Source organism: Ornithorhynchus anatinus, chromosome 4, assembly GCF_004115215.2.
Source record: "Ornithorhynchus anatinus isolate Pmale09 chromosome 4, mOrnAna1.pri.v4, whole genome shotgun sequence".
Taxonomy (NCBI): Eukaryota; Metazoa; Chordata; class Mammalia; order Monotremata; family Ornithorhynchidae; genus Ornithorhynchus; species Ornithorhynchus anatinus.
This window is the reverse complement of record NC_041731.1, coordinates 34,307,128-34,332,280: the sequence shown is the minus strand read 5'-3', so window position 1 is coordinate 34,332,280 and position 25,153 is coordinate 34,307,128. Positions and strand designations below refer to the sequence as shown.

Sequence of the window (25,153 nt, the reverse complement as noted above, 5' to 3'; positions counted from 1 at the left end):
GCACTGTACTCCTCTGCTCAACTGTATATATTTTCATTACCCTATTTATTTTGTTAATGAGATGTACATCGCCTCGATTCTACTTAGTTGCCATTGTTTTTACAAGATGTTCTTCCCCTCGACTCTATTTATCGCCATCGTTCTCATCTGTCCGTCTCCCCCGATTAGACCGTAAGCCCGTCAAAGGGCAGGGACGGTCTCTATCTGTTGCCGACTTGTTCATTCCAAGCGCTTAGTACAGTGCTCTGCACATAGTAAGCGCTCAATAAATACTATTGAATGAATGAAAAGCTCGTTGTGGGCAGGGAATGTGTCTGTTTATTGTTATAGTGTGCTCGCCCAAGGAATTAGTTCAGTGCTCTGCATACAGTAAGGGCTCTAAAAATAGGATTGACTGACAAATGGCCCTTTGAAGTCCTGTACCAGGGCAGACTGGATAGTAGTGCTCTACCCCCAGCAAGTGTTCAGTAAATTAGCTGAGGAAAAGGTTGAGCATTGGTTGCCCTGGTAGAGTCCACCGGGAGGACATCCAAACCTGGAATCCCTCCCTGGGCCAACTGCTGAGATGGGAACCCAGGGGCCATCTTGATTCTTGCCCATGTTCCAAGAGGATATTCCTGATACCTTCACAGCCTGTCCCGTCAGTTGCCGCCCGGAAGCCAGCCTCGCAGTGAGGCAGACAGTGATACGACCCTAAAAGGTTCACGCAGCGCTGTCCGTCATGGCAGACTTGAGTTCCCCAGGCACACTCATCTACATCTGGGAGATTGGACGAGGAAGAATCAGATCAAACTGGCATTTGAACACTTCACAGTCCGCCTGGCACCCATGGAATTCAGGGCCGCCTCACTCGCCAACTCTCTTCTGTCCCCAATTCCTACCTACAGACTCATTCGAGGGCGCCATCCCGCCATTACTAATTCCCACTGGGAAGAGCCCACCTCAACATCCTGGGCCTTTAAGGTTAGCTGGGTCCTTCTGTCACTGCCCACCAGAGGGTCCAGATGGCCCTAGAATTCTCTAAACCGCAAACTCAAACTAAGATCAATTTAAAGGACCCTGGACCAAAATTGCTTCTGTTTCCAACCTCCCTGAGTCCAGGATCTGGACCTACAGCTCCCAGCTCACACCCGGTTTCAAAAACCTCAGTGAGCTACAGGGCTGCCCCGGTGGGGTATGGAAGCAGGGCTGGGAAGGAGAGGAAGAGGAGAAGCAGAGCCTCATTGGGAGGATGCAGAGGCAGCTAGGGGTGTCAGGCTGGTGAGTAGAGAAATTAATGAGTGAAAGTGCCAACTCTTCAAACTCCTCCTGGTCTGCCCTGGATCAACACTGTCACCCCTCCCTGCCCCTCCCAGTGGGGCTCCAGACAGCCTTGGTTGGGGTGGAGAACTTAATACAGTGCACTGCACACAGTAAGCACTCAGTAGATAGGACTGATTGATTGGTAGAGGGTTCCCATGCCAGCAAATCCCACTCCACAGAGTTAAGGAAGATGGGCAGAGCGCGATCACTCCTGCCAACTCCCCACTGCCCCATATGGTGGCTGGTGTCCATGTGGGACCACCTGGGCGAGCGACTACCCAGGAAAGACCCTGGACCCGCAGCATGAGTAGGGAGGAGAGGAAGGTGCCTGACACAATCCCCGGTCTTCTCTGTTAGGGACCTCCCTGCTGAGCCACCCCTCACTCACCTCTGCAGTTCCTGCTGTCCCAGGCCAGGGCGAAGCCACTGGGGCACGAGCAGGAGAAACGGCCCACGGAGTTGTGGCAGGTATGGGAACAGGGACTCTGCTCAGCCGCACACTCGTCTTTATCTGAAGTGCGGGAAAATCGGATGTCAAGTCCGGGGACCACCCAAACAATGCCCATCGTCGGGTGGCTGAGGGAGCTGAAGGGAAGTGAGAGGCTGCCAACCTCCTGGGCCGTGAAGGCAGCAGCTCCTGATTCTTTGTCCACTGCCAGCTCTTCCTCCAGACCACTGACCCCCTCGGACACACCTGGAAGGGGCCTGGATAGAGACCTACGTTCCCCATGTTCACAAGGGCCACTCTTCCCAGGAGATCAAGGCCTTTCTAAGGAATAAGCCTATGCTGCCTCAGATTTGTGACTCCCTGGGGAAACAGGAGGGATGGAGAGAGGGGCTCTCACCTGCACAAAATGCCAGTTGGGGGTCCAGGACAAAGCCTTCAGGGCAGCCAGCTTCATTTTCCTCTGTAAAGCAAACAGGAGTCCAATCTATTTAATTTTGCTGACTATGCTGGGTTGATGGCACTGAACTAGGTACTTCCCCCTAAACTGTCAGCTCCCTGAGGGTGGGATTCATGTCTATTACCTTTATTGTACTTCTTTAAGCCTTAGAACAATGCACTGCAGATACTAAGCACTCAATAAGTACCACTGATTGATTAGTACTTCTTGAGTACTTACTGTGTGCAGAGCTCTGTTCTAAGCACTTGGAAAAGTACAAAACAAGAGAGTTGGTAGGCGTGATCCCTACCCACAGGAAGATCACAGTCTAGATGGAGAGGCAAACATGAAAATAGCTACAGATAGACAAAATGAAAGATGTTGTTTTTAATGGTATCTGTTAAGCACTCACTACGTGCCAGGCACTGTTCTAAGCCATAGGGTAGATACAAACTAATCAGGATGGACACGGTCTATGTCCCATTAAGACTCACTGTCTTAATCCCCATTTTTACAGATGAGGGATCTGAGGCGCAGAGACATCAGTGGCCTGTCCGAGGCCACAAAGCAGGCAAGTAGCAATACTGGAATTAGAACTCAGGTCCTCTGACTCTCAGGCCTGTGATTTTTCCACTAGGCCATGCTGCTTCTCAATGGGCAGAGTATAAAAGATACATACGTAAGTGCTGTGAGGGTGGAGTGAGTATTCAAATGCTTCAGGAGCCTAGGTGATGCAGAAAGGAGGGAGAATGGGGTGGGGGGGAGATTAGAGTTTAGTTAAGGATGGCTTTCTGGAGGAGGTAAGATTTAAGTAGGGCTTTGAAGAGGGTGAGAGTGCTGGTCTGTTGGATATGAAAGAGGGAGATGGCTCCAGGTAGGAGGAAGAACATGACCAGTGAGTTGACGGAGGGAGAGACAAAAATGAGGCACAGTGAATACAGTGGAGTTAAAAAAGCAAAATCTGATTGATGGATTGATAGATATTGCTTGATAATAATAATAATAATAATGTTGGTATTTGTTAAGCACTTACTACGTGCAGAGCACTGTTCTAAGCGCTGGGGTAGATACAGGGGAATGAGGTTGTCCCACGTGAGGCTCACAGTCTTCATCCCCATTTTACAGATGAGGGAACTGAGGCACAGAGAAGTGAAATGACTTGCCCACAGTCACACAGCTGACAAGTGGCAGAGCTGGGATTCGAACCCATGACCTCTGACTCCCAAGCCTCGGCTCTTTCCACTGAGCCACGCGGATGGGGAACGAAACAAGGAAAGACCCAATTTCTGCACTCCATAATGGCCCAAGGAGTACTCTTAGGGAAAGCTGGGCAAGAGGAAGAGCAAGCAGCCACTACCCACTTCCTTTGCCCGGCCCCTGCCACACCAACCTGAAAGAGCCCTGCTTTTGGCATCTAGCACACTAATGTCAATAGTGCTGCTTAAGAGCCCACCAGGTTGGGCACTGACAGCACTGAGGGGAATAATGTAATACAAGTATATGTCCACGTTCCAGCCCTAGAGAAGTTTTCAATCTAATGGGGAAGACGAGCCAATAGAAAGCACAAACGTTCAAATAGATAAAAGGCAAGAATATACATAAGAGAAATAAAATGAGAGAAGCAGTGAGGCTTAGTGGATAGAACATGAGCCCAGGAGTCAGATGGACCTGGGTTCCAATTCTGGATCCATCATTTGTCTGCTGTATAATCTTGGGCAAGTGACTTCACTTAATAATGTTGGTATTTGTCAAGCGCTTACTATGTGCAGAGCACTGTTCTAAGCGCTGGGGTCTCAGTTACCTCATGTGTAAAATGGGGATTAAGACTGAGCCCCATGTGGGACACGGACTGTGTCCAACATAATAATAGTAATGTTGGTATTTGTTAAGCGCTTACTATGTGCAGAGCACTGTTCTAAGCGCTGGGGTAGATACAGGGTAATCAGCTTGTACCTACCCCAGTGCTTGGTTCAGTGACTTGCTTAACAAACATACATATTTAGGTTTCTTTCAACAAACAAGGAGATTTTCAGGTGCTTAATCCCAGTGGCTGGTGAGAGATAGTTGGGCATAAATTTACAGACAGGAATTAAAGTTCAGAAAAGGCTGAAGAGCAAATTATGTTCAAGGCAGCAAAGGTGTTAGTCAGGGGAGACTTCCTGGAGGAAATGGGCTTTATGGAACTTTGAAAGAGGGTTGGGTCGTGATTTTGAAAAGTGGTTAGGAAGGGCTTTCTGGGTGGGAGTGGGTGAGTGATGGCTTGGAAGGAGAAAGTCAAGGATGAGGGTGGGACAGGAATAATAATAATAATAATAATGTTGGTATTTGTTAAGCGCTTACTATATACGGAGCACTGTTCTAAGCGCTGGGGTAGATACAGGGTAATCAGCTTGTTCCACGTGAGGTTCACAGTTAATCCCCATTTTACAGATGAGGTAACTGAAGCACAGAGAAGTTAAGTGACTCGCCCAAAGTCACACAGCTGACAAGTGGCAGAGCTGGGAGTTGAACCCATGACCTCTGACTCTGAAGCCCAGGCTCTTTCCACTGAGCCACGCTGCTTGCAGGAAGCCAACAAGGTCAGTGCACAGGGTACGAACTGGGGTGCAGTGATGTGTTGAGGTAGCTGATAGACAGTCGTGAACTTCATATTCAAAAGTTTAAGTAAGCTGTGGACAGCAGTCACATTTTGTCAGCTGTGTAGCTGTGGGCAAGTCACTTAACTTCTCTGTGTCTCAGTTGCCTCATCCGTAAAATGGGGATTCACTGTGAGCCTCACGTGGGACAACCTGATGACTCTGTATCTACCCCAGCACTTAGAACAGTGCTCTGCACATAGTAAGCTCTTAACAAATACCAACATTATTATTTTTTATATTTTTGAGCATGGGAGTCATGCGGCATGGTTGCCACAGAGGGAACAACTCTAGACTGCAAGCTCATTTTGGGCAGGGAATGTGTCTGTTGTATTAGCATATTGTACTCTCCCAAGCACTTAGTACAGTGTTCTGCACCCTGTAAGTGCTCAATAAATACGACCGACTGATTGATATTTGTCTGGTCTGTGTCACTGGGCATAACCCGGGATGGCGTGAAAGACTAGACTGTTCAAGTTGGAAGAAGAGGAGGAAGCGTGCCCTCAGGGGTGTGACCGAAGGCCAGGGGAGAGTCATCAAGTGCGTTCCAATGCCCCAGCTGCCTGGCCATGTGCCACAGTCCAGGTGAAGAGGAGCTCCGGGCATGGAAGGTTCTGCCTGCCAATTAATTCTGCTCGGTCAATAGTCTGCAAGCTCCTTGAGGCCAGGCTGGACACCCAGGAGGTGTCAGATTTCACTGACTGGCTTTTTCCAATTCTTCCTTCTTCTAACGCTTTTCTAGGTACATGGAGCAGGGAAGCTGACCACCTGAACCCAAAGGACATTTGGAATCCTCGAGCCACTTTTGGAGAACACAGGGGATTCCTTCAGGGACGGTGAAGAGATGGAAAATTGGAACACCGAGTGGCCCCGACGGGGAAAGGGAGGGTGTTCTCCAAGGCTCACCTGCTTGGAGGGCCGTGGTGAGCTGGAAGCGGAGCATTTCGGAAGACCGGTCAAAGGCCGAGCTCACCGACCTGGCCTTGAGATGCTGGACCAGTTCGGGTTGCAAGCCCAGGGTGGGGTCATACTGGATGGTACGGTTGCAACGGAAGAGACTGGGGATCCCGTCCTGCAGGAACCTCTGGGTGGAGTCGGCATACAGCTGGCCGGGCCCCGTCTGCACATAGCGTTCCTGGAAATCCTGGAGGAAGGTGGGCGAGAGATGAGAGAATTTGGTAACAGATCTTGGCTCGGAACAAGAGAAATTCCAGAATCCAGTCCTTTCTTACCGCCACCTTAGCAAGAAGCAAAGAGAACCCTTGATCCCACACCACAGCGTAGAATCCTAGTGCTGAAAAGGACAATCCCCAAAGGGTCATTCGGTCCAGCCCCCTGCCTCTAAGACAATCCATATTTGGGCCACCATTTCTAAGCGTGTTTGACCAGAGGGGAGGAGGTCCCGGGTACCTACCTGGATTCTCAGAGCTGCACCGACAAATGACTTGGGGACAAAGCCATTGATGACCACATCCAGTAGCAATACCCCATCCGCATCCAGGCCCCGGGCTACCTGGGTCAGGCGGAGAAGCTCTCCTGCAATCGATCCCCCAAGGGGGCCAACAGGATCACTCCCACGTCATTTTGAGGTTTGGAAGAAACAGTGGCAGGGCCGAAGCACCCGCCAACACCCCGGCCTCGTGCTCTTCCCGTGATCGCCGTCAGTCGCCTCTACGCCCTCTGCCCCAGTTGGTCTCCACGCACCTGTAGCAAACTCCACTTGGGACTCTTGCCTGAAGTTGCCTCTGGTCAGGGAGAAGCCATTCACGGCTTCCCCACTCTGTCCCGCCAAGGACCAGTAGATGGGAGCGACCGTCACCACCAACACCCTCAACAGGAGCCCTGGACGGGGGTAAGATGAAGAGTAAGGATTTTACTGGAGCGGATAAGGTGAGTGGTATCTGGACTAAGCTGGACTAACGGATGAGCTAAGAAGCTGACGGAAATAGGCCGAACCTCAGCTACCTCCAGTTAATGGTAGATCGTCTAGACAGTAAGCTTGTTGTGAGCAGGGAATGTGTCTGTTTATTGTTGTATTGTACTCTCCCAAGCGCTTAGGACAATACTCTGCACACAGTAAGTGCTCAATAAATACGATTAAATGAATGACTGATAATAATTGTGATTTCTGTTAAGTGCTTACTATATGCTAGGCACTGTTTTGAGCGCTGGGGGGTGAGGTGGATAGAGAAGCAGCTTGGCTTAGTGGAAAGAGCACGGGCTTGGGGGTCAGAAGACATGAGTTCTAATCCTGGCTCCGCCACTTGTCTGCTGTGCAACCTTGGGCAAATCACTTCACTTCTCTGTGCCTCAGCTACCTCATCTGTAAAATGGGGAATAAGACTGTGATCCCCTGTGGGACAACCTGATTACCCTGTATCTACCCCAGCACTTAGAACAGTGCTTGGAACATCGTAAGTGTTTAACAAATACCTACATTATTTTTTATTATATAAGCAAAATTGGTTAGGACACAGTCCATGCCCCACAAGGGGCTCACCGTCTTAATCCCCATTTTACAGAAGAGGTAAATGAGTCACAGAGAAGTTAAATGACTTGCCCAAGGTCATGCAGCAGACAAGTGGGGGAGGCAAAATTAGAATCCAGGTCTTTCTGACTTCCAGGCCCAGGTTCTATTCATTAGACATGCTGCTTCTCAGCATGGATAAGGTAGGATAAGATAAACCAGGATAAGTCAAGCTATTCGTCCAGGCACGAAATGTTTAGTCTCACGGCATCTCAGAAATAGGAAGCGGAAAAGCAGGCCTAGATTTGGGCAGCTTAGAGCCCAAAATTCTTGGATCTGAATTTGGATCTATACTGGCCAGGCTGTACTGGTGACAGTCAGAGACTTTCTACATGTTCTGTGGGGCACTTGGGCTGCCGATGAGTTGGCAAGGTCTCTGGAGGACTCCCGTAATGCCATGCTCTGCCTCACATCACTATAGGACCAGGGTTCAAAATAAAATTACCCGTCTGGGCCCAAAGGAAATTAGTAGGAGGGTCTAAAAAAACTCTTCTGGGATTTGTTCTCTTCTGTGGCTTTAGTGGCAGGACTCTTCCAAGAATGCCCGTTGTAGGGAACCCTCAAGTCTATTTGATTATTTTTTAATGGTAATTTGTTAAGTGCTTAGTATGTGCCAAGCGCTGAGGTAGATACAAGGTAATCAGGTTAAATACAGTTCATGTCCCACAAGGTGCTCACAGTCTTAATCCTCATTCATTCATTCATTCAATAGTATTTATTGAGTGCTTACTATGTGCAGAGCACTGTACTAAGTGCTTGGACTGTACAGTTCAGCAACAGATACAGTCCCTGCCCAATGATGGGCTTACAGTCTAACCGGGAGAAAACAACAGCAATAAATAGAATCCTCATTTTACAATGAGGTAGGTGAGGCACAGATAAATGAAGCGACTGGCCCAAGGTCACACAGCAGACAAGTGGCAGAGCCGAGATTAGAACCCAGGTCCTGCTGACTCCCAGGCCCATGCTCTATCCATTATGACGTTGCTTCTCAGGCAGCTGCTTGTTGCAGGCAGATGATTTTGTTCTCATAGCTCACTGATGTGGGGACACCGGATCAGAGGGATAGGGCTTCCTGTCCTGCAAATCTGGCAGCATTGCCTACTGGACAGAGCATAGAGCTGGGAGTCAGAGGACCTGGGTTTTAATCCCAACTCCACCACTCGCCTGTTGGTGACCTCAGGCAAGTCACTTAACTTTTCTGTGCCTCAGTTTCCTCATCTGTAACAGGGGGATTCAATATTTGCCTCACAATGGGACTGTTTCCAACCTGATTATCTTGCATTTTCCCCATGAAGTGTGTGCTTCACCAATACAATTATTATTTCTTTTTATTATTATTTCTTTTTTTCTGGCCTTTCCTCAGAGTATGAAGTGGACCTATTCACAGCTGGATACTGATCGAAGAGCTGGATGGTAGGAGAAGAGCAGGAGTGAGAGTTACTCAAACCAATCTCAGAACCCGGAGAGATTCGGCTTTATTTGTTTGATCTGAGAGCCAGAAAGCTGGCCAAGCCTCTCCCCTCTCCTCTAGCCTTACTGGTCCCCACAGGATAATCATGGGGGAGCAGCTGGCCTTGGAAAGCTTCACGCTTCACCGACCGCTGAACTCCTGTCCCCGGCGACCCTAGTCCAAGGTCTAAGGACTATCCAACCATTAATTAACGCAGGCCACCTTCATACCTCTGCTCCAGGCCCAGCCACCATGCAGGCAGCTCCTAGCGCACGAGTGGCAGTGTAGCCTAGTGGATAGAGTACGGGCCTGGGGTCAGCAGGACTTGGCTTCTAACCCTGGCTCCACCACTTGTCTGCTGTATGACCCTGGATAAGTCACTTCACTTCTCGGTGCCTCAGTTACCTCATCTGTAAAAGGAGGATTAAGACTGTGAAGCCCCACATGGGACATAGACTGTGTCCAACCTGATTAGTTCGCATCTACCTCAGAGCTTAGTACAATGTCTGGCACTTAAAAAATGTCATTAAAAAAACCTGTTTACCCTCCTATTTAGGCTGTGAGCCCCATGTGTAATCTATCTTGTATCAACCTCAGTGCTTGGCACATAGTAAACACTTAACAGAGACCACAATTATTATTTTTATTACTATTATTACTACCTTTTTTTTTTTTTAGCAGTCTCAGAAACAGCCTCTCCCGAAGAATCCCTGAAGAGTACACTAAGCTAGCCAAGCTGATGAAGATAATGTCTCAGAGTTCTTTTTAGAACAGGGATTTGACATATAGTATCCTTCTGATAGCAGACTCCAAACAAGTGGAGGCACTAACTGCTTTCTCTGTTCCCTGTCAGTTTTTTAAAAATGGTGGGGTTTTCTGTGCTTTTTAAATGTGATTTGTTAAGTGCTTAATATGCATCAAACACTATTCTAAGCAGTGGGGTAAATATAAATTAATTAGGTTGGATACAGTCCCTGTCCCACATGCGGCACACAGCTTAAGTAGGCAGGAAAACAGAAAGACTGAGGAACAGAGAAGTTAAGTGACTTGCCCAGGGTCACACCGCAAGCAATTGACAGAGCCAGAATTAGAACCCAGGTCCCCTGACTTCCAGGCTCATGATCTTTTCACTTGGGCACTTTCCACTAGTTAAGTGTCTACCATGTGCCAGGTTCTGTACTAAGCTCCGGGACAGATACAAGATAATCCAATTTGGACACGGTGCTTCTGATTTATTTGCATTGATTTTCATATTATGAATCGCCTTGAAGTCGATTTGCCTTCTGACACAATCCAGGGCAATTTTGAGAGGGGTTCTTTTCCGGTTGTTTGGTTCTACAAGAATCATCTTCTCTCTGTTTCCCAGTTCTTTGGGTCTCATTATTTTAACTCCTCATTAAGGGCTTGGAGCTTTCATTCCTTCTCCCTCTTTTCAGGTACAACCTCGAAGACGGGAGCAGCACGGCTTAATGGACAGAGCACGGGCCTGGGACTCAGAGGACCTGGTTCTTTATCCCGGCTCCACCAATTGCTTGCGTGACTTGGGGCAAATCACTTAACTTCTCTGTGCCTCACTTTCCTCAACAGTAAAACAGGGATTAAAAACCTGTTCTTCCTACTACTAAGACTGTGAGCCCCATATGGGACAGGACTGTGTCCTTCTTAATTAACTTGTGATAATAATAATAATGGTATTTTTAAAGTACTTACTATATGCCAGGCCCTGTACTAAGTGCTGGGGTAGATACAAGGTGAGTGAGTTGGACACAATCCCCATCCCAGATGGGGCTCACAGTCTCAATCCAGATGAGATTTTACAGATGAGGTAACTGAGGCAAAGAGAAGTCAAGTGACTTGCCCAAGGTCACACAGCAGACAAGTGGCAAAACTGAGATTAGATCCCAGGTCCTTCTGACTCCCAGGCCCATGGTCTATCTACTAAGTCATGCTACTACTCTACCTCAGGATTTAGAACAGTGTTTGACACATAGTAAGCCCTTAACAAATACTACACACACATACACATCTATCTTTGTAACCTGATACACAGGGCCTTTGGAATAAACCCCTCCTGCCTCATTGAGAGCAACATTATTAAAAATCCCACACTCATCTGAAGTCTAGTTTCCGTATAATCATTTATTGGTGTAATGTGTAAGTCAACTCGGTGAGCACCTTGTGGGCAGGGAATGTATCTGTTTATTGTTGTATTGTACTCTCCCAAGCACTTAGTACAGTGCTCTGCACATAGTAAATGCTCAATAAATATGACTGACTGACTGGGAAAATTCAGAGGGGGAAACCCTAAATGATGGGTGAAAAGATTTCACATCCGGATCGACTCACATTCAGGTCAACAAAGTATATGTTCAGTGGGGGCTGCAGAGGCTGATCAGGTTCACGGCAGAGCTTGGTTCATCGTGGGGTGATAAATTCGAAGACCAAATACCAAGGGATGGAAATTGGCCCTTGGCTTCCTGCTGATGGAGCTCTGAAATGGATTTCCAGGGCCCTGAGGCTCTGTGGGTTGAAGTCGACTTACCCAAGGCTGGGGGGATGTTCTTAATGCTGCTCCTGATGGTGGTGGCCCTGGACTGGGCCTCCTGCAGGACGCTGGTGTTGAGTACCGCGATGCCGAACTCCTGCCCGTTGATGATGCCGATCAGGCTGCCCCGGGCCCCCCTCGGCTCTCCTGCGGGCAAGGGAAGGAATTGGGGTAGAGGGTTCACGGTGGTGGAAAAACCAATATTTTGAGATTCCCTGTCTTTCAGGGTGATCTGTTTATCTCCCAAATGCCAGCGATGGCATGCAGGCTGCTCAATGGCTTCTGGCCCAGACCGGGTTTGATTGGATTATCCTTCCCCTTGCCAGGCTGTCTGGAAACGCACTATCTTCGGTCCTAATCCAATGGACACCCAGGGCACCCATGGGCACTTCCTCTGGCTAATGGACCAGCTGTCTAATCTAAGCAGATGGTATATCCTGGGACAAGATACAGGAGGCAAACTGCTTCTCTATTTATCCGGCCTCTGGAGAAATAAACCACAAATTACCCACACTGAGGGTTGTTTTTTTTTTAAAAAAAAAGCACAGATCTGGAGTTATTTCAGTTTCAATCAGATGCAGGAAGTGATGGCATTTCTCCAGAGTTTCAAGATGGGAGTGGGTTTCAGAGGGTCCCTAATTGCCCAGGGAACAACCCACCCTGACTGGTTCGGGGTAGCGAGTGGAGGTGGGGGCGGAAAGTAGGGGAAAGCTGTGCTGGGCCAACAGTCTCCCCGGGAAACAAGCAGGAGATCCGATGCCAGAACCTGCAGTGGGTCAAACGATATTCACACAATGTCAAGGGATAAAGAGCAGCGACTAGTCCGTTAGGCCTCACTCTTCTAAGAGGAGGCTAATGAAAACATCCTGCCAGGTAGCTAAATGATGGAAGCTCTTAAAAGAAAAATCATCCCTCCCTCCCTGCTTGCCATCTCTAGGATTCCGAGGATAACATGCCCACAACCTGGGGTGAAAAAGAGAGGTCTCCCCATCTGGTAGAGACTCCGAACTGGAACAAAATCTCGGGGTCTTGCACTTCCCTGCTCTCTGTCAGATGCACCGAGGTAAACCGAGCCCTGTGGCAAGCTGGGTCCCCAGGGGAGCAGCCGGAAACCGGGGCCGTGTACCTTTCACAGCCAGGAACACCCGGACAATGGAGGAACCCAGGAGGTTGTGAGCGACACACTCATACTCTCCAGCGTCGTCCACTTCCACTGCTCGGATCTGCAGCGTGGCGTCGGGCCGGACCTGCAGGCGTCCGCCCTCCCGGAGGGGTCTCCCTTTCCGCGCCCATTCCACGGTGGGGGCCGGCTCTCCGGCGGCCTGGCAGGGCAGCACCACGTCTTCCCCGGCCTTCACTACCACATCTTGAGGCTTCACCGTAAACATGGGGGCGCCTGGGGTAAGGAGGTGCAGGGGATAATAATAATAATTGTGGTATTTCCTAAGGGCTCACTATGTCCCAGACACTGTTCTAAACGCTGGGGGAGATACAAGTTAATCAGTTTGGACACGGTCCATGTCCCAAATGGGGCTCACAGACTTCATCCCCATTTTACAGATGAGGTATCTGAGGCACAGAGAAGTCAAACTACTTGCCCAAGGTCATACAGCAGATAAGTGGTGGAGCTGGGTCTAGAACTCAAGACCTTCTGACTCTGAGGCCCAGGCTCTATCCACTAGGCCTCACTGCTTCTCTGTGGGCAGAGCAACAAGGTGTTAATACCTCGTCTTCCTCATCGGTACCTACCATAACTTCTTGGGCCTGGGGACAACAGTGACTGGGAATCTGAGGAGGACAGGTGCTCAGGCTTAGCTGACAGGACGGAGGGGAGCATGGGCTGGGTGACACAGCCTGTTGTCTCTATTGCACAAGACACACTCTAAGGCACACACTGAGACTAAATGGACATTTAGGAAAACAGCATGGTTTAGTTGATAGAGCACAGGACTGGGAGTCAGAAGGACCTGGGTTCTAATTCCGCCTCCACAACATGTCTTGTCATCCTGGGCAAATCATTTCACTTCTCTGTCCCTCAGTTACCTCGTCTACAAAATGGGGAGAAGAGCGTGAGCCCCATGTGAGACAGGGATTGTGTCCACCCTGATTAGCTTGTACCTATCCCGGTGCTGAGAACAGTGCTTGGCACATCGTAAGTGTTTAACAAGTACATTAATAATAATTAATACTGTTCTTTCCTTGAGTCCATTTCAAGTGCCTCCCTTGGACAAGAAGCCGATGGAAGTTATGCTGCTCCGGGTGGCTGGGACCTAGGTTGTAATGGAGCAGGATCCCTGGGAGGGGAGTCTCCTTGCCCTAGATTAGCCAGCGGTGACTCTTCTGCCTCCCCACTGGTGAATTAGCCTGTTCAGAAATGGGATGTCAGGGAAATTCCCAGCAGCCCCATTCTGTGAGGTGGCAATCGAACTGCTCTCAGGGGCTCTCCGTCGTTCATAAGCCCCAGGGAGAGTTTAGGCCCATTCGTTTCCACCATAAAGCGCTTCTTATCATTCAATAAATAGAGTAATATATCTCCCTTAGTTTCATCTGTCCAGATCCATTATTCCCCGGGCCTTCTTCCCCGCTCCCTTTCGATTTCGATCGGCTCAGGCACAACTGGCTCACTAAGCAGAGAGGCAGAGGGCGGGAGGGTGAACAGAGAAGGGCCCGAGACTTACTCTGCAGCGTGAGGGTAATCACTCTTTCCACCACGCCCACCTCGTTCTCCGCCACACACTGGTACCGTCCTGCATCGTCACTCTTTGGGGTGGAGAGGACACGGAAAAGAGAGTCAGAGGCCCAGTAAGCGGAGGGGTACAGGAGCCCAGGGGCAACCTCGACTCAAGGAGTACCCAGGCTCTGAAACCGACAAGCCCCTGACTACTGTCAAGCTCCAACACAAAACCAGGAGGCAATCATCAAGGAAGCAGTCATGGAAGACACAGCGAAGATCTGGCGTGACAAAGTTCCCTGAACTGCAACACTGTTCAACCCCAACTCCCAGGAGGCCCTCGGTTGCGGGCAGCCCCCAAGCTGGGCTCCACAGCTTTAGCTACCACATCTATGTGAATGTTTCCCAAATCTACATCTCCAGCCCCCATCTCTCTCCTCTGCAGTCTCGGATTTCCTCCTGCCTTCAAGACATCTGTACTTGGATGTCCTACTGACACCTCAAACTTAACATGTCCAAAACAGAACTCAGAACTCCTCGTTTTTCCAACTGTCCTCCTCCGACTTTCCCATCTCTGTAGATAGCACTATGATCCTCCCTGCCTCACAAACCCATAATCCTGGCTCTGTCCTTGACTCATCTCTCTCATTCAACCCACATATCTGATCTGTCATGAAGTCCTGTCAGTTCTACCTTCACAACATCTCTAAAATCCACCCTTTCCTCTTCATCCGACTGCTACAACGCTGAGCCAAGCGTTCATTTCCCACCTTGATTACAGTATCAGGCTCCTTGCTGATCTCCCTGCCTCCTTTCTCTGCCCATTGCAGTCCACACTTCATGCTGCTGCCCAGATCATTTTTCTACATTTTTCTACAAAAGCGTTCTTTGTCTCCCCGTTTGCCAATAACCTACAGTGACTGCCAATTCACTGCCCCAAACAGAAACTCCTTACCATAGACTTTAAAGTACACAATCACCTTACCCTCTTCTGCCTTACCTCACTGATTTCCTACTACAACCCAGCCTGCGCACTTGACTTTAATGCCAACCTACTCACTGTAGCTTGATCTCATCTGACTCATCAACGACCTCTTGCTCACGTCCTGCCTCTGGCATGGAACATCCTCCGTTTTCATACCCAACAGACATTCACTCTCTCCAATTTCAAAGCCTAATTAAAAGCACATCTCCTCCCAGAGACTTTCCCTGACTAAGCTCTCATTTCAGAAGATCCCATTCCCTTCTGTGTCACTCTTACCCTTGAATTTGCACCCTTTATGCACTCCTCTCCCAGCCCCACAACACTTATGTACATATCCATAATTTATTTATATTATCATCCGTCTTCCCCTCTAGACCATAAGCTGTGGGAAGTAAACATGTCTACCAACTCTGTTATATTGTACTCGCCCAAAAGTCTAGAACAGTGCTCTGCGCACAGTAAGCGTTCAATAAATATGACTGATTGATTAAAGGAGGCTTTCCACGGGAGCAGTCTGAATTTAGCACCAGCATCCTGGACCGAAGATGTTCCTGATTTTTCTTCTCCCATTACCACCACTCTGAGATCTGGGCAGACCGACTCTCCTAGCAGGAGCTTCATTCCTATAAGATGGCCACCACACTGAGGAGGGAAGCGACTTCCTTGGCAGCCCACAGGCAATGCCGCAATGCCACCCAGAACACGTTAGAGATAGAAGGGGAGTTGGGTTAAGGAGATGCTTGAGGATTCACCGGTGTAGCTGGGGGCTTGTCTGCCCACCTCTCCCAGGCACCTGGGGAACCTGAGTCAGGCCTTACCACCGTCCTGGAAATGGCCAGAGAACCATTCCGCAGCTGACGCCGGTTGGCGCTGCCCCACACGGGAAGCCCGTCCTTGATCCAGCGGATAACGGGGGCTGGGTCGCCGTGGGCTACGCAGTCCAGCAGGGCGCTGTGCCCTAGGGGCTCCGCTTGGTTGGAGTTGGCCTCCCCTTGGAGGACTGGAGCCTCTGCCAAGGGAAGGTGGATAGAGGATAGAGAGGCTGGGATAAACACTGTGCTCCAAGCTTTATCGACCATTCAAGGATCTCTGCGAGATCTTGATTAGTGCTTTCTCAGGATTCCCTCCCAGGAATGATTATTATTATTATTAATTATTAATAATTTTAAATGGTATTTGTTAAGCACTTACTGTGTGCCAGGCTCTGTATTGAGGGCAAGGATAGAGATAGTGTATAATCAGGTTGGACACAGTCCCACATGGGGCTCATAGTCTTAATCCTCTTTGAACAGATGAAGTAAATGAGGAACAGAGACGTTAAATGTGTTGTCCAAAGTTGCATAACAGACAGGTAGCAGAGCCGGGCTTAGAACCCAGGTCTTTCTGACTTCCAGGCCTATGCTCTGTCCACTAGGCCATGCTACTTTTCTCATCATTATTATTATGGTATTTGTTAAGCAATTCCTTTGTGTCAAGCACTATTCAAAGCAGTGGGGTTGATACAAGTTAATCAGTTCGGACACATGGGGCTCACTCTAAGTAGCAGGGAGAATGGGCATTGAATCCCCATTTTACTGATGAGGGAACTGAGAAACAGAGAAGTGACTTTCCCAAGGTCAAGCAGCAAGCAGCTGGCAGAACTGGCTCTGGAACCCAGGTCCTCTGACTCCCAGGCCCATGCTCTTTCCAGTTGGCCACATTTCTGCTCTAGGTTTTCTGCTAGCAACAGAGAAGCATAGAGAGAAAGGAACCCAGACCCCCTGATTTGGAGAGCCTTTCGTTCCGGCCCTTTGCCCTCCCCAGTGGGAAGAGAAACTGCCGGGTTCAGGGTAAACAGTGGTGGGCTGGGACTTATTTGCAAGACTATTTTGAACCACACCTTCTTTTACAGATCTTGAGACACAGGAAAATAGCTGGGTACAATGGGTACCTCTCTTTTTGGGTTCAAGCAGGCGGGGTTCCCATGTCTCAAGTGGAAGCCCCAAAGAAGGCCTGATGAGGAGGTTCAGAATGCCGGGTCCAGCGGTACCTTTCACGTAGACAAAGCTGACGGCTCCAACCTGGCCCATGCTGTTCTCTGCTGAGCAAACGTAGGTGCCTCCATCGTCCTTGGTGACAGCTGCTTTCCGCAGGGTGCTGCCCCCGTCCTGCTCCGATACACCCTCTGTCAAGGGGAAGACACACAGGCTCGGTAGACAACAAAAGGTTAAAAAAGAGTCCCATTCGACCCGAGGGCTCCTGCCTACAGGGGTGAGGCTGTGGTTCTCTTGGACTCTTTGCAGCCTCTTCCTTACATTCCTTCTCCCAGGCGGTGTTCTTATGGGATCGTAATGATAATAATAATGGTAATTACGGCATCTGTTAGCACTTACTATGTGCCAGGCACTGAACTAAGCCCTGGGGTGGATACAGGCAAATTAGGCTCGACATAGTCCCTGTCCCACTTAGGACTCACAGTCTCAATCCTCATTTTATAGATGAGGTAACTGATGCACAGAGAAGTGAATGACTTGCCCAAGGTCACACAGGAGACAAATCCCCCTGCTTTTCAGGTGGGCGATTTTCCTATGAGATTTTTTTTAATGGTATTTGTGAAGTGCTTACTATGTGCTAGACACTGTACTAAATGCTGGGATAGATTCAAGATAACTGGGTTAGATCCAGTCCTTTCCCACACAGGGCTCACAGTCTTAATCCCCATTTTACACAGAGAATTCATTCATTTATTCAGTCGTATATATTGAGTGCTTACCGTGTGCAGAGCACTGTACTAAGGGCTTGGGAGAGTAGAATACAACAATATATAAATTCCTTGCCCACAATAGCCTTACAGTCTAAAGAAGTGAAGTGACAAGCCCAGGGTCACACAACAGACAGGTGGCAGAGCTGGGATTAGAACCCAGATCCTTCTGACTTCCAGGCCCCTGCTCTATCCACGAGACCACGCTGCTTCTCACTGCTCTCGCCATCCCAGGAACTGAGGCTCTACTGGCAAACCCACCTTCCACCCAACCTCACCTCTTTTCCCTCTTCTGCTTCTCTTTGGCTCTTTGGCTATTTCTGTTTCTCTCTCCTGCTTTCTTGTCTCCTCCACCACCAGTCTGGTTTGCCTCAACTCATCCCCCGTCTCCAATCTGATCCTCTAAACCTCCCTCCCCACCCGCCCCGCCTCCACGTCACGCCTGTCTCCATCTCCCACCCTAGGAAGGCTGCTCCCCCAGGACGGCAGGTCGTCTCCCCACCGGGCCGCTGGGCTTCCCCTACCAGAGACAGGCCTGCTGTTGAAGGTCCAGGTGAGGCGGGGGCTGGGACTGCCTCGGGCGGCACATCGGAGCCAGAGCCTATCTCCGAGGCTCAGGGTCAGGTCCTCAGGCAGCGTGGTGAAGGTGGGGAGGGAGAGCACCGAGAGGTGGACCCGGTGGCTCACCTTCCCTGCAGCATTCTCTGCGGAGCAACTGTAGGTGCCGGCATCCCGTGGCTGCAGGGGGAAGGAGGGAGAGGGGGCTTCGGGCTCCGGACCCTCAGGCCGGAACTTGGTCAGGCTTGGGATGGCGGGGACGGTGGAGCTACTCACCTCGGAGGACTTGACCACCAGTTCCCCGGACGGCAGGATGTTGTGTTTTCCCTCTGTCTCGGGCACGGGGACCCCGTCCTTCACCCACGTGATACGGGGCTCGGGGACTCCCTTGGCTGTGCAGGGCAAGAGGGCCTGGGCACCCTCTGCCACTGACACGTCTGAGGGCCCACCCTCAATTAGGGGTGGCACTGGGAGGGGCGAGGAGGAAGAACAAAAATCTCAGTGGTCCCTCCTTGTTCACTGCAAGGCGAGGATACCTTTCTTTTTAATGATATCTGTTAAGCACTTATGTGCCAGGCACTGTGCTCAGCACTGTGGTAGCTAATCAGGTTGGACCCGGTCCAGGTCCCACGTAAGGCTCACGTTATTAATCCCCATTTTACAAAGGAGGTAACCGAGGCACAGAGAAGTGAAATGACTTGCCCAAAGTCACATAGCAGACAAGAGGCAGAGCCGGGATTAGAATCCAAGTACTTCTACTCCCAGGCCTGTGCTCTAACCACTGGGCACACTGCTCTTGATGCCTAGAGGACCTGGATAGCACCTGCCCACCCTCCTGTTATCCCAGCTCCTCTCGCCCCCAGACCCCCCACCACCAAGCTGCTCATTTTGCCCTGGTGCTTGGCAACTGTCCCTGATGCCCACTGACCGTCTGGGGGTACAGTACAGGAAATCTGTAAACTAGGATAAAAAGGAGAAGCCATAACATGGATCCACACACTGATCAGAATCAAGAGTCAGGGTTTCCCGGGACAATTTGAGTTTTTCCTCCCCACGTAGGTGGGTAGTCCCAGCCCCTCTCCCCTGCAGCGAGGGAGGCGATTCCCAGTTCCTGGAAGGCCTGGAGTTTTCCCAGTGCAGACAGGGTTCTCCCTGACGCTGCCGACATCCCCTACCTTGCACCACCAGCCGGGTTTTCCCCAAGGCAGTGCCCGAGGGATTCTGAGCGATGCACAGGTAATTCCCAGCATCCTCCATAGTGGCATGGGAGATCTGCAGCTGCCCTCCGGGCAGAATCTGGATACCAGCTCCTGGATGGGGGCAGGGAGGGGAAGGAGAGGAAATCAGGGCTTCTTCGCCAGGTGCTGGAGGCAGAGCTCAGTCTCTGTTGCTTTCGGATCAGGGAGACCGTGAATTGGAAAGATGGGGTAGCCTTTTGCCAAGTCTTCTGGGGCACTGGGAGAGCACTTTAGAAGAGGATTGGAGGGGTTTGCTACGAAAGAGGAGGGGGAGGTGGGACTTAGGGAGTTGTCGGTATGGGTCCTGGAAGGGTCCTCAGTCTCCAAAAGTGCCCCCCTCCAATGACCAGTTTGTTTTTGCCCTCCCTGACCTTGACGGCACTCTCCCGTGGCCGGTCCACTACCCACCTGATGGGATGCTGAGCCCTTCCTTCTGCCACGTGATAGTCGGCCGGGGAATCCCGGAGGCCTCGCAGGGTAAGACCACCCTAGCCTCGGCCACCGCCTGCACCACGCTGGGCAACGGCTTCACCACCGGGGAGGCTGCAACAAGAGTGAGGCAGACACCCTGCTCTGAGAGCTGCTTCTCCTCCGTAGAGGAGAAGCAGGGCCCAGTCCCTCTGAAAAGAAGCAACCCTAAGGAGCCTGCTTCTCAGCAAAGGAAGGCCTCCAACAATGTTGACCACCCTTACAAGAACAAAGGCCCGCAGCTGGTGGCCCTGGCATCACCCCGGCCCACAGAGGATCCAGGCCCATGCCAGTGAACTATAATAATAATAATAATAATAATGTTGGTATTTGTTAAGCGCTTACTATGTGCAGAGCACTGTTCTAAGCACTGGGGTAGATACAGGGTAATCAGGTTGTCCCACGTGAGGCACACAGTTAATCCCCATTTTACAGATGAGGTAACAGGGACAGAAAAGTTAAGTGACTTGCCTAGAGTCACACAGCTGACAAGTGGCAGAGCCAGGATTTAAACCCATGACCTCTGACTCCCAAGCCCGGGCACTTTATGCCGGGGCCAGAGCCAAGGGGAATCTGGTCTGTCTCTACCCACCCTCCCAGAGTCATATCTTTACTACCCAGCAACATCTCAAGGGCTCTCAAAGTCAGTCGATCGTATTTGTTGAGCGTTTACCACGGGCAGAGCACCGTACTAAGCACTTGGGAGAGTGCAATATAACAATATCACAGACACATTCCCTGCCCACAACGAGCTTACCGTCCAGAGGGGTCACCTGGCCTGTTAACACATGGGGTCAGGGCTGTTACCTTGAACCGTGAGCAAGACATGTTTGTACGCCACCCCAGCAGTATTTCTGGCGGTGCAGGTGTAACGGCCACTGTGGATGGGCAGAGCCTGGCTGATCTCCAGGGCCCCTGCAGACACCAAGACAAGGAAACAGAGTCAGTGATCAGAGCAGGTGGGAAGTTCTCTGGGCTCAGAGGAAGGCCATGCGTGGCCTGTTCTCCTGCCCTTGTCTAGGTGACCGAGTTCCTGCAGTTACCTGTGGGGGAGACGCTGTAGCCGCTGCCCCGCTTCCCCAGCTGGACTCCCCCTTTACTCCAGGACACGGCTGGGGCAGGCACCCCCGTGGTGTGGCATGTCAGGACCACCGGGGCCATCTTGGTGACTGTAAAATCTGTCCGGTCATCAGCGATGGTGGGTAGAGCTGAAAGCAAGAGTCGGTGGACCGGGGTCTTGGAGAGCCAAGGAATAGAGAGGAGAAGGGACAGGAAACAAACCTCTCTAGAGAAGAGCAAGGGGGTGGAAGAAGAGTTTCTGAGGAAGCCCAGTTGGAGCTTAAAGTGGAGACAGCCGGCCCATTCCCCTAGCTTTTGACTCCTCCCCAGAGACCCCCTGAAGAATGGGAATTCCAAGTAGGGGATTCCTCTATCCCAGGGTAGGCTTCTGCTTTTTTCACTTCAATCAATCAATCGTATTTATTAAGCACTTACTATGTGCAGAGCGCTGTCCTAAGCACTTGGGAAAGTACAATATAACAGAGTTAGTAGGCACATTCCCTGCCCACAGTGGGCTGACAGTCTAGATGGGGAGACAGATACTAATATAAAGAAATGTTACAGATATGCACATAAGCACTGTGGGGCTGAGGGAGGGGTGAATAAAGTGAGCAAATCCAAGTGCAAGAGCAACGTGAAGGGGAGTGGGGAGAAAAAGGAAATCAGACACACTCGTTCGAAGCCCAGTGGAGAGAGATCTCCCAGGATCCCCATTTCCGGAGCTGCGGGAAGGCTCACCATGCACTGATACCCTGAATGTGCGGCGGGCTTCCCCGGCCTCATTGGTTACCACACACTCAAACTGGGCTGTGTCCTGGAGATCAGGATCGGTGAGCAGCAAGGAGCTGGAAGGCAGTAACCTGTGGAGGAGAAAGGGAGAGATGGGGTGGGGGGGACCAGAGAGAGAGACAAGGCGAAGGAGAGAGAGGGAGGGAAGAAAAGAGGGAGGTGAGGAAGAGAGAAGCGAAGACATTCTTTCATTCAATCATATCTATTGAGCACTTTCTGTGTGCAGAGCACTTTACTGAGCGCTTGGGAAAGTAAAGTACAACAATTAACAGTGACATTCCCCGCCCACAGCTGGCTTACAGTCAAGATAGGTGCACTCACACACATACAAACACTTACGCACACTAGATGTGTCCACAATCATCCTATCTCATCCCGCCCTGGGTGCTAGCTGCCAGGAACCAACCAGATTCTCTCACACCAGGACAACCCCTCTCTTGCCCTACCAGCTCCCCCTATTCAACTCATCTCCCCAAATCCTTCCAAAGCCATTTTGGAGAACTGCCTGCTCCTTTTCCCTGGGGACTCATCTCCTAACACAGGCTGAGCCCCCAGATGGGACCCCACTCCGATTTCCTCAGTGGCTGCCAACAGACACTCCCAGAAAGACATTAAACACGTTTAGGTGTGGGGTCCAGAGAGAAAAATGGCAGGAGAGTGGCCCCAAAAGGGAAAGCCTGTGTTGAAAGACATAGAGACCCAGGACTCTCTGCTGGGCAGTGCGGGGCTGAGCCAAGCTGGGTACCTGTAGGGACCTTGTGAGAGATCAAGATTCAGCGTCTGTCCGTCCTTCTTCCAGACCACTTGGGGCTTGGGAGAACCGGTGGCTTCGCAGGACAGAGTGGCCTGGCTGTGGGCTGTCAGTGTCAGGTTGGTGGGGCCGGGGGCGATGGTGGGAGGGTCTGGGGAGAGGGAGAGGAACGGAAGCCAAGACTGAGAAATGTCAATTGAACTGGGATGGGGAGGGAAGGGCAAAAGACGAGGGGGCAGAGCTAGTAATTTCAGCCTAGGCACAGAGCAGGAAAAAACGAGAAGGAACATGAAAGAGAATGGAGAGAGGGAGAAACTCCATCACGCCGCCTACCCAAGATGCGGAGGTCCCGTCCCTGCCGATCTGAACCAGCAGAACTCGATGCCAAGCAGAGATAAGACCCTGCGTCCTGGGCTTGGACGGGATGGACCCTCAGGGAGCCGTCAGTCAGAAACTCCAGCCTGAGAGAAGAGGGTAAGAACAGCACGTCCTGCTATGCTTGTTTACTAATGGGTCCTGGGGCAGCTGCCGGCCAGACTGCCCGGCCATGGCTGAGCTGGTCTGTCTACCAGGAGCTTGGATGCGCAAGGATGACCGTGCAGGTGGCCTGGTGGAAGGAGGAGGGAGGCAGAGCCCCAGGCTCTTTGCCCTGCGTTGGCCTCTTACCTTAAGGAGGACCTTGGGCAGCCTGTTTAACCTATTTGTGCATCTGAAATGGGGAGAGCCATTCCAGACCCTTCCACCTCCCATCTAATCATGAGCTCCCAGGAAGATACAAAAAAAAAAGTATAATCCATGTGTACCCCAGTTGCATATTAATAACAACAATAACAATAATAACAACTGTGGGATTTGTTAAGCACTTACTATGTGCCAAGCACTGTACCGAGCTCTGGGGAAGATACAAGATCATTAGGTCACATATGGGGCTCATGTCGTAAGTGGGGGGAGAACAGGTATTGAATCCCCATTTTTGCAGATGAGGGAACTGTGACACAGAGAAGTTGAATGACTTGCTCTAGGTCTCACAGCAGGTACATGGCAGAGCTGGGATTAGAACTCAGATCCTCTGACTCCCAAGCCCGTGTTCTTTCCACTAGGCCACACTCCTTTTCTTGGCAGGCCATGAGACAAAATTCAGTATCCGGTGCAAAAATGGAAAAGTGGGAGAGATGTGAGAGAAACTCCAGACTGATTTTTTTCACCACCATCTCCTGGCAAGGCTGGGATAAAAATAATAATTATTATTATGGTATTTGTTAAGTGCTTATTATGTTCCAGGTACTGTATTAAGCACTGGAGTGGATACAAGCAAATCGGGTTGGACATAGTCCCTGTCCCACATGGGGCTCACAGTCTCAATCCCCAATTTACGGATGAGCTAACTGAGGCCCGGAAAAGTGAAGGGACCTGTCCAAGGACACACAGCAGACACGTGACAGAGCAGGGATTAGAATCCATGACCTTCTGACCCCAAGAACCGTGTTCTATCCTCTATTCCCACAGGAACTTGGCAACAGCAGCAATGTGCCCCGGGGAAACCGCACCCCTCGTTATGTCAAACACGATTCAGCTTGTACCTGGGGGTCCCAGGAGCCAGCAGGATCCCATCTTTTCTCCACGTCACGAGGGGCAGGGGGAAGCCCTCGGACTCACAAGGCAGCAGAGCTGTCTGGTTCACGGATGCATTCACCACCAAAGGCCCCGGCTTGATCGTGGGGGCGGCTGTAATACAGGAGCACGAAAATGGGATAAGATGTCATGAGAGGCAGGGGGATCGGGTCCCAGTAGGCTGCTGGACCCTCTCTCCTCAGGGGCAGTGCCAAATAGACAAATCCCTTCAACCTCCTTCTGACTGGCACCCTGGGACGACCCTAGCAATCTTGGAAGGTGAGATGAAGAGAGCAATAAATTCCCCTCTCAACTTGAAAAAGGAGGGACCAGTTTTTCTTTCTGTTTTAAAAAAATGATATTTGTTAAGTGCTTTCTATGTGCCAGGAGTAGATTCAAGCTAATCGTGTTGGGCACGGTCCATTCCCCACATGGTGCTTCCAGTCTTAATCCCCATTTTATAGATGAGGTAACTGAGGCACAGAGAAGTGAAGTGATCTGCCCAAGCTCACAGAGCAAACAAGTGGCAGATTAGAACCCAGATCTTTCTGACTCCCAGTCCCGTACTCTATCCCGTAGGTCACGCTGCTTCTCAAGAACCTGTATCTTCTCTCAGTCCCAGGTTCTCCATACAGTCGACAAGCCCCCTCTAGGCTTGGCTTCTCACTCTGGGAAGCCAGTTTGGGTCAGGACAGGAGGAGAGGAAGGAGGAGGGTACAGGTCGTATCTTGGAAGTGTCAGAAATACCTCCCCTTCTAATCTTTGGGGAATAAAGAGGGAGGGGACCTATCAGGGAGATGGGAGACCTCTTCTTCACTGAACTATGCCATCACCAGAAGCAGCGTGGCTCAGTGGAAAGAGCCCGGGCTTGGGAGTCAGAAGTCGTGGGTTCGAATCCCGGCTCTGCCACTTGTCAGCTGTGTGACTGTGGGCAAG

The 25,153-nt window shown here is 50.6% G+C and overlaps 1 protein-coding gene across 1 annotated transcript in view; it reads right to left on the bottom strand.

The window, feature by feature from the left end:
- The window catches only part of HMCN2 (hemicentin 2), a 138,387-nt gene that overhangs the window by 6,178 nt on the left and 107,056 nt on the right, over positions 1-25,153 (bottom strand). Inside the window, exons 73-93 of the mRNA XM_039911770.1 lie at positions 24,187-24,331; positions 22,940-23,067; positions 22,601-22,757; positions 21,805-21,926; positions 21,051-21,215; positions 20,815-20,922; positions 19,948-20,082; positions 19,477-19,611; positions 18,578-18,768; positions 18,268-18,481; positions 17,033-17,167; positions 15,822-16,012; positions 14,026-14,107; positions 12,474-12,743; positions 11,345-11,494; positions 6,527-6,664; positions 6,237-6,358; positions 5,729-5,966; positions 2,148-2,210; positions 1,691-1,813; positions 625-759 (exon numbers count right to left, since the gene is read on the bottom strand). Of these exons, the coding sequence (XP_039767704.1) occupies positions 625-759; positions 1,691-1,813; positions 2,148-2,210; positions 5,729-5,966; positions 6,237-6,358; positions 6,527-6,664; positions 11,345-11,494; positions 12,474-12,743; positions 14,026-14,107; positions 15,822-16,012; positions 17,033-17,167; positions 18,268-18,481; positions 18,578-18,768; positions 19,477-19,611; positions 19,948-20,082; positions 20,815-20,922; positions 21,051-21,215; positions 21,805-21,926; positions 22,601-22,757; positions 22,940-23,067; positions 24,187-24,331 (3,147 nt within the window). The remainder of the gene's footprint in view (positions 1-624; positions 760-1,690; positions 1,814-2,147; positions 2,211-5,728; positions 5,967-6,236; positions 6,359-6,526; positions 6,665-11,344; positions 11,495-12,473; positions 12,744-14,025; positions 14,108-15,821; positions 16,013-17,032; positions 17,168-18,267; positions 18,482-18,577; positions 18,769-19,476; positions 19,612-19,947; positions 20,083-20,814; positions 20,923-21,050; positions 21,216-21,804; positions 21,927-22,600; positions 22,758-22,939; positions 23,068-24,186; positions 24,332-25,153) is intronic.